Source organism: Coffea arabica, chromosome 4c (assembly GCF_036785885.1).
Source record: "Coffea arabica cultivar ET-39 chromosome 4c, Coffea Arabica ET-39 HiFi, whole genome shotgun sequence".
NCBI classification, from domain to species: domain Eukaryota; kingdom Viridiplantae; phylum Streptophyta; class Magnoliopsida; order Gentianales; family Rubiaceae; genus Coffea; species Coffea arabica.
The window spans coordinates 41,961,696-41,970,887 of NC_092316.1; the positions used below are offsets into that span (position 1 = coordinate 41,961,696).

General features: G+C 36.3%; 1 protein-coding gene across 1 annotated transcript; it reads right to left on the reverse strand.

The window, feature by feature from the left end:
- Positions 1–744: 744 nt before the first annotated feature.
- On the reverse strand, positions 745–3,872 carry LOC113739170 (uncharacterized). The gene is made up of 5 exons (XM_072046227.1): positions 2,220–3,872; positions 1,827–2,104; positions 1,632–1,750; positions 1,227–1,524; positions 745–1,103 (listed from the first exon to the last, which is right to left on the reverse strand). The coding sequence occupies exons 1-5, from the start codon at positions 3,629–3,631 to the stop codon at positions 781–783; spliced, it is 2,430 nt and encodes an 809-aa protein (XP_071902328.1). The 5' UTR covers positions 3,632–3,872; the 3' UTR covers positions 745–780.
- Positions 3,873–9,192: the final 5,320 nt, after the last annotated feature.

The following is a 9,192-nucleotide window of genomic DNA, read 5'->3' on the forward strand; positions in this document are numbered from 1 at the left end:
ATGGTCACGAGGACGTCGAGGAGCTTGTCTGATCTCTCGTTTTGCTCTTGTTTTGTCCTTGACTTTTGGTGAGTGTCAAGTGCATGTTTTATGCTATTATGATTGATATGATAATTGTACAAGTGCTACGTGAACCGTGAACTTGCCGAGGCTAGGATGTACTTTACCGCCCTTGTTCTCTCTCTCTTGATTAAATGATACATGTTACATAAGTGTTTGTGACTTGTACTTGTACTTGAAACTGTTTTATTTGTACTCGAAACTGTTTTAACTCGTGAGCAAGGTTTGTAAAATCGGGATCCCACATCGGATCGATTTTAGTTTCATAGAATCGGATCGTAGGATCGGATCGTAGGATCGGATCGTAGGATCGTAAGATTCTACCAAAAACTCCTAAATTTACTAAATTAATGAATTTGAAATTCATATATCATTTTGTACATCCTAAAAAATATCAAATAAATAAGTTACTCATAAATATATAGTATTTTTTACTTACTATCTGACAAGTAATAAAGAAGAGAATATAAACCTGTTATCTGTCATGATTTCAAGTCTTAAAACCAAATGCTTCACAGTTTACACAATCATAATTTCAAATATAAAATAATCATCAACCTTCACAAATACTAAAAAGCCAAACATCCAAAAATATTTTCAAGATCAAAATTAACTACTAGAATGTCATCTGTCATGTTTAAACAAACATGAAAAAATAAAAAATAAAATAGCAATAATTCATCATTTTCAAGTATCATAATAATTCAGAAATACATTAATTTATAACCAATCATTTTCATCGTTTGAATCAAATTCATTATTCCCATAATCCATATTATCAAAATCATTTTTTTCCCAATCATCTTCACCATCCCAATTCTCTTGGAATTCATCTTCGGCATTATCTTCATCACCATCCAAATTAGTATCATCCAAATCATTAGTTCCCATTTGAAGATCAGTTTCGGGAACCATATCAAGATAATCATCATCTTGGCGGTCGAATTCAGTTGAAGGCCCATCATCCTCATCAATAACATGAATCTCTTTCATTTTATTAACTTGTCTTCGACGGACATGGGTTTGACGATCTTCATGATCATCTAAATAAACAAACAATAATAATGAAAGTTACCAAAAACAAGAGAACTTGCAAAATAAAACTATAAAAACAAAAAAAAAAAGATAAACTTTATACTTAAATTGGAAGAAAGAAAGAAACTTACAAACTCTCTGCACATTTCTTGTAAGTATTTCAATTTCATCATCTTCATTTCCCTCTTCATCTGAAGTGTCACATTTGGGATTGTCATCTAAAACTCGTAACCAGCTATTTTCTCTTGGAAGAGTTGGATTTTCTCTCTCTGTCACCCATTCATCATCTGAAGGCAAATTCTCAAAAGGAATTTCTTCAATAACACGTTGCCTTTGCCTTTGTCTCTCTCTCAACTTCAAGTTGTACATCACAAACACAAGATCATTCATTCTTTTTTGAGCCAAACGGTTTCTTCTCTTAGAATGTACCTATTGAAATTGAAAGAACTTATACAGTTATACTACGAACTTAAATTCAAATGCTAAACAAAATATTATACTAAATGAGATATTATATTATATGAAAACATTTTTACCAATTCAAATGCGCTCCAATTTCGCTCACATCCAGAAGAGCTACAAGTTAAACTGAGAATTCGAATGGCAAAATTTTTCAACTCTGGACACTCATCGCCATAAGATTCCCACCAATCAGCTGTAGGAAATTAAAATCAATAACAAATTAGTAAAGGTTTTAAAAATAAAAACACAATGTTCAAATAGAAACTAACCAGGAGATTTCTTGTTTCTTGTTAGTACAGCATTTTCATGACCAAATAATCCATTTGCATGTCGAAAGTCATCTAATTGCAAATCAATCTTCACCCTTTCACCAGATTCGGGAACCATCTTAGCAATGCAATCATAAAGGCCACGTTTTATATTTGCATCCGACTGAAAATCTGGACTATATTGAAATTGAGGATTCAAATAATAACCCGCGGCATGTAAAGGATGACTCAATTGATCTTCCCATCTTTTATCAATGATAGCAAATGCCGATTCATATCTAGCATATAAACATGAGTTTGGTTAAAAAAATAACTAAAAAAATTCATTCTACTATCCAACACAGAAATTATAAATGAACTCATAATTAATATGATAATTTATTTAAAATTTACCTCTTTCGAATATTGTTCACATTTTGTTTGATTTCTTCTTTTGCCTGATCAATAGCTTTATAGAGAAAGCCCATGGCTGGTTTTTCATCAGAATCAACCATCCTCAATACTTTGATAAGAGGCGAAGCTATCTTTAAACATAACTCCACATTTGGCCAAAATTGTTGATTATCAAAAATGATGCTCTCAATTTTTTTCCCCTTGTTTCTCCTAGCATACATGCTTGTTTTCCACTTATCCGAACAGAAAAAGTTAAACAAATTCCCTTTCAGCTCGCTGAGACGTCTCATGGTCAAGTATGAAGTAGCAAAACGAGTAACACCAGGTCTAATCAACTCCTTGCCATTAGTGAACTGTTTCATCCAATTAATAACTGTACCCCATGAATAAATATATGTAACCACAGATTTCGCTTTTTGTATAGTAACTTTGTGGAGAGAATCAAACTTTTGAAAATCTTCTAACATTAGATCAATACAATGAGCAGCACAAGGGGTCCAAAACAATCTTTTTCTCTTTTCCATCAATATTTTTCCAGCTGCCTTATAATTAGAAGCATTATCGGTGATGACCTGCACAACATTATCCTCTCCAATTTTTTCCACAATACCATCTAACAATTCAAATAATTTTTGAGCTGTTTTTGAAATATCAGTGGTATCTACCGAAGATAAGAACACAGTACCAGCTGGACTATTCACAAGAAAATTGTTCATTGTTCTCTTTCTCTGATCAGACCATCCATCGGACATAATAGTACAACCAGTTTTTTTCCACTCTGTTTTGTACATATTCAGCAAATTCAATGTCTCTTGCACCTCTTTTTTCAAAAAGGTCACCCTCATTTCATGGTATGAAGGTGGTTTAAGTCCTTTTCCATATTCTCCCAATTTCCTAATCATTAAAGGAAACAATGGGTTATTTACAGCATTAAATGGAATGGCACTTGTATAGAACCACCTAGCCATTATTTGACAAACTTCATCTCTATATTGTTTCTTCCATTTCTCATTTATGGTTGTTTGTCTCACATTCAACCCCCCAGATTTCCTCACAACAAAGTTGTCCATAGAACATTTTTTAGCCTGCTGCTTAACTTCACTTTCTTCTTCTTCTAAATCATACATGGTACTAACCCTTTGTTTTTTTTTCCTTGATTCCTCAGAACTTGCACTTAGTAAATCAAACATTTGGGTTCTAACATCTTCAGGAACGCTGGGACATGGTTCAACATTTGTATGTGTACAAGCTAAATGATGCTTAAGCCTATACACACCACCAGCTCGAGTAATCCCACAGTATTTACACTGAACTTGTTTTTTATTAGCATCAATTTCAATTCCATGATCCCACCCGGGATCCAATCGAGCACCCGATTTTCTACTTTGTTTCTTTGAAGCTGATGAAGACATTTAAGCACTGCCAAATATATTAGAATATTCATAAGAAACCAAGAAATTCAGACCAGACCAGCACTTGATAAAAGAAAATAAAGCTAGCATTCAGAAAATAAGCCAGACCAGACCAGCACAAGAAATTCTCATTAGAGATTTTTGGCTTGCAACTGTAATTTCTTTTACTTTTTTTTCCCTATTTAGATATGGTTTTTTTTTTAATTTGAACGAAAAGACAAACAAAATAGTAGAATGATTAAGATTTAAACAGGTCAGTAAAGTGGAATGGGTTGCACAAGTAGGAAAATTTGAATGTTAGGTGGTGGCTTAGTGATATAACAACATAGGCTGGTCCAACGCCATGTTAAGATTCATGAACTTGGGCTCCCATTCCATTGTCAAATCTAATATTTCTTGTGAAGATTTCTGCACGCTAGCCACAAGCTCTAGCAGAAAATCTGTAGTGAATTTTAATCTTGTCTTGAAAGCAAATATGATTTAAGTCGTGGCAGAGTAGAGTAAATTTGAAGCCACAGATGAGGCACTAACTGCACCAACAATCTTTAACCAAAAGCTAAGTACAGAACAGAGAGGAAAACTAAAGACCATTCAAGTTTCTAGAGAGATTAATTACTAACTAATCATGATGTTATATTAAATAATTTTATGAGTTCTCATTAATGGACCCGTCAATAATTCCCTTCAACTTCAACTCAATTCAATCAAAAGCAATATATGTTCAAATACCAAGAAAACCAAATACAAATCACAACTTTATCAATCACCATCTCCCCAAGTATCAATTTTCAAGCAAGAAAATAACCACACTCACATACGATTTTAATTGAAGTACTGGTGCTTGAGCTTCAGTGTAGTGGCAGGCTGGCAGCACGAAAATTGGAGAAGAACGGGTGCTGGAGCTTCAAGCTTTGAAGCTTGAAACGGCCAAAATACGGCGGCAACAGAGGATTTCGTAGCTTGATATTCTAACCGAAGCAATGGCTGCTGGAGCTTGAAGCATTGAAGCTGTCGGCTGTAGGCTGTAGCTTGTGGGTTCTTGCCTTCTTGGTAGAAGCCGCAGGCCCGCAGCAATTTGTTAGCCGAAGCCTGAAGCTTGAGATGGTTTGATGGTTTAAATTAGGGATTTGATTTGGGCAGCGGAGAGGAGAAGAGAAATGACAAAGGTCTGCTTGAGGAGAATTGGGGAAGATGAAGAAGACCGAAGCTTTTTGACGGAACCTTTTGACTTTAAGGCAAAATTTGTTAAAACATTGCAACTAAGGCCTGCAATTTCTTGATAAACTACAAGCCTACCCCAAATGTTGATTTTTACTTGCAAAACCGCCAAAACGAACCTTGTATTTCACAAATTAGCCCTTTTTTGTAGGATCGACGTAGGATCGTAGGATCGTACGATCCTATACGATCCTACCGATCGTACCACGATTCTATGCAGATTCAAGGAATTTGCGATTCTATATGCGATCCGGATCGATTTTGCATTTCCGGATCGTAGGATCGTACGATCCTACGATCCGGATCGCAATTTTAACAACTATGCTCGTGAGTACTGAGCAGTAACATGTACCACACCCTATTCGGGTGGAAGGTGCCTCTCATACCGACTCAGTGCTAAATTGATTCTCTGAGCGGCAGCATGTACCACACCTTATTCGGGTGGGAGGTGCCTCTCATACCGACTCAGTATTGTGACTGATTTTAAGTCGATTGGAGTGTTGCCTCATCGACCACTCGTTCATGTAGGGACGCCCAACCCTTTGGCTAACCTCGTAACTCAACCCGACAAGGGCTTGGTTGAGAAGTTTGGTGAACCTTAGGAAATATTATAGCTTGATCTTTTGAGCTTTTGCTTGGCATACTCGAACAGTATTGCCACCAACTGCGTGTTTGGTTTCGGATCCGAGTGGGGATTATGTTGGATGGAGGAAGTAAGTGGAGCGCTGCAGTCATGTTACTTTTTTTTAAGTTGAATGAGAGTCAACCCCAAATGGCTTGAATTAATCAAGACGTGGAAATAGCTCTTGAAAGTTTCTGCATCCTTCCGTGTATGTTTACTTCCTACTTGTGTACTTAAATGATAGTTCATGTTAAAATTGGTTTCAAGTATACTATTCGATTGATTGGTGCTACTTGCTTGTTTGATTTTCTTGGCCTCACTGAGCGTTAGCTCATCCCTTTAAGTTTGTCTTCCTTAACAGGTTTTGGAGGTGAAAGTTGAAGATTTTTTATTAGCAGCTTTTGATTGATGCGGGCATACCTTTTTTAGGATATTGGAGACTTATAAAGCTGTAAACTTTGTTATACTTAGATATTGTGGTTTGTATTTGTAAATGGTAATCCTTGGGAGTTTTTGGACTTGTATATTCGATGTACTTCTCAATTCTAAGCAATGGTTGACTTGTGGTCCTTTATTAAGTTAGAATGAGTGAGTGAGTCCTGACGAGAGTTGGGCAGACGTTCTGCTGAGACCCTAGGGTTCGCCCTAGGGAGAGGTGGGGGCGTCACTGTAGACACCAAATTTTTGATCTTTATTTGTTTAATTAATTTAATTTTAAGTTCATTTGTTTCACCAAATTTTTGATTTTTTTTTATTTTTATTTGTTTAATTAATTTAATTTCAAGTTCATTTGTTTCAATTTTAGGTTTTTACTTTATTTTATTTATTTTTGTCTTCATACTAAATTTCAGAAAAAAAAGAAAAAGGAAGAAAAGAGAAAAAAGAAAAAATGACAAGTGAAGGGGGCATGCATGGGGACAAGTGTCCTTTTGAGTTTTGGACAACTAAGCATCTAAGGGGTGAGGTGTTAGGGACACTTGTGGAGGTTTGAGAATTTTGGGGGAAAAGAAAAAGAAAAGAAAAGGGGAGTTTGGTCGGGGTAAGAAGGAAGAGGAACGAAAAGAGAAAACAGGGGACGTCTGATAAGAGCTGAGGGCGGCTAGGGTTTAGGGAGAAAAGGAAGACGCAGCTTTGGAGAGAAAATAGCGGAGGTCTCAGCGAATAGGAAAAAACACAGCACAAGGGGGAAAGGGAGGAGGTTTCTGGTCTGAAAGCTTGGTGGGGAGGAAAAAAGAAACAGAGGGAGAAAAACAGAAAGGGGGCGGCGGCTGAACAAGAAGAAACGTTTGCTTCTGCCTTCATACGGTGCTCCAAGTCGACGTCTATACGCAATCTCTTGGATTCTTCTTTGCTCACGGGACTCCATAAGGTGCTAAAGGTAATCCCTTTTGCTTCATATCTCCAAGCAAGCCCAGCAGATTGTATATTCTTTTTTTTATCAGATTTGCATAAATTTTAATCTATTCTTCATTGTTCTTATTTGTCCGGATTCTCCTCGAGTGTATCTCCTAAAGATAAGCCGTTATGTTTGGGTTATGTTAGAACTGATGATTTGAAGGTTATATGGGTTTGGGGTTTCTGTTTCTGTTACCTGATGAATCTACGCGGCTTGTTGAACCATGCCCGCTGCCTTTTGGTGTGCTCGATCCATGCTCTGTCTTTTGTTTGTTCATGGGCTCCAATATTTGTTTTTCTGGTCTTCTGTGGAGTTTCGCTTGATTGTGTCAAACCAGCATAATCTCATAATTTTTCCAGATTTGGGCATGCACTTTTCCTGTGACCTGTTGTGTTTACATATAAGGCTTTTGGAAAATGTTTGGAAAATTTGCTTCTATAGTCTAAGTCTTTGTTGTCTAAGTCATTAGTTGTATTCGGATGAAAAGAAATTCCGTTAGAAACCATGAAAGTTATGCCGCAAGCTTGCTGCCGAACAATTTTTGCATGAAGTTTTCCAGAATTTGCATCATTTCCCTCTATGTTTCTGCTTGTTTGGATGTGAGTTTTGTGATTTCGTTGATAAGATCATGGCTTTGCTGTTTGGCTGAGAAGCTGGTCGTGTTTGAATGAAAATTACATTGCACACCACGAGCGTAGCTAATCGTAGCTGGAAAATTGCAGAATTTTGTTTACTTGTTGCTTGCATGATCTTTTGTCTGATTTTTTTTTTGCTGATTAAACATGAGTTTTATAGTGAAAATGAGGAGAACTTTTAGTGGTTTTGCTGTTTGGTTTAAAGTGAATTGGGACGAGATGTTAATGGAGCATTTAGCATTGCGTTTGGAAGTTGCAGCAAAAGCTCGACCAGGCTGCATTTTTGTTTTGTCAAATGTCAAGACCATTGCTGGGTAGTTTAGGAAACATTCAGTCATAGTTTTCGGGAAAAGGGAGTTTCCTGGTTTGTTGCAGCAATAAAGGTAGACATTGTTCTGCAAATGAGTGAAACCTTCGCTGCTCCAAGTCCATTTTCTTTGTTGATTTCATGTTCAGCTCCCTTGTTTGATTTCAGTGGGGTAAACGATGGCATTTGGTTGATGTTAATAACATGGGCTTGGGGTCATTGCATTTGTGTTTGGTTTGGTTTGAGTTGTTTCATCAATGTGTTTCGATTGGAATGAGAAAAATTGCAGCTAGCTTAGAATTGCAGAAAGCTTCATCAGCTGCAGGAATTTTTTAAGCAGAAAGTTTTGTTCGTTGTTCTGCATTGAGTTTGCATGAAAATCTTCCTCATTCTGGTTCTGTCATTTCCTTGCATGTGTACTAAGTTTTTGGGTGATAAGTTTTTGTAAAACTTGGGATTGCTTCTGGTTTGAGGTTATTGTACGTAATTGCTGAAATTTCAAAGAAGCAGAAAGAAAACCCATGAGCTGCCCAGATTTGCATGCCCTTTTGTCCCACCTTTTGTGTTTGAATCTAAAGTTTATATTGCAAAGTGAGAGGATTAGAAAGTGGTCTTGTTGTTTTACGTTTGAATCTTGTTAGAAAGCTGTGTTTGAATCTTGTTGCACATTGCAGCAGGCTTCATTCTTTGTTGCATAAGGTTCATTCGTAGCTTTGCATGCCTTTTGCATGGAAAATGTTCCAAAAGTTGCATTCCAATCCCTCAAAGTCTCTCATTGTCTTACTTTGGCCCAATTATGTTTTAATTTCTTGCAATTAAGTCCTAGAATAATTGCAATTTCAATCATTACTTGACCCTTTCTTTGCTCTTGAACCTTTAGACTTCCCAAAATGTTTTAATTGGGATGGAGTGATTGGTTAATGTTTGCAATTGGGTCATTGGTAATTTTTCTATTTTTGGAATTTGATCAATAATTTACTTTCTTGGAAATTATGCATTATTTGATTTCATTTAAGTCGCAATTGGGAGGGATTTGGTGATTTTGTTTATACTTTACTATTTAATTGGTGCCTTGACCCTTTTATTGTTTTGAAACTAATATTTCCTTCATTTCATTACCATTGCAAGGGAGGTAACCTCTATCTCCTTGATTTTATTTCTCCTATGTGCTCCTACGTGCTATGTGTGAATATGCATGCTTTAATTCGTTTTTTTTTTTTTTACATTTAATCGCCTGTTTTGCTTTCTTTTTATTTTTATTTCGCTTTCTTTAATAGGCAAGTCATTTGAGGGCATTTGAACCCCAATTTGTAATAGCTAGGTTTTGGCCCCTCTCTTGAAAACATGTCTTAGCTAGTCAATATAATAGTTAGGATTTACTTT

Excerpts from the sequence above, each read along its gene's own strand:
- LOC113739170 (XM_072046227.1), bottom strand. The coding sequence starts at position 3,631 with ATGTCTTCATCAGCTTCAAAGAAACAAAGTAGAAAATCGGGTGCTCGA. Across the intron at positions 1,751-1,826 it reads AAGAAACAAGAAATCTCCTG|CTGATTGGTGGGAATCTTAT; the intron begins GTTAGTTTCTAT and ends AATTTCCTACAG. Across the intron at positions 1,104-1,226 it reads AAGAAATGTGCAGAGAGTTT|ATGATCATGAAGATCGTCAA; the intron begins GTAAGTTTCTTT and ends TTGTTTATTTAG.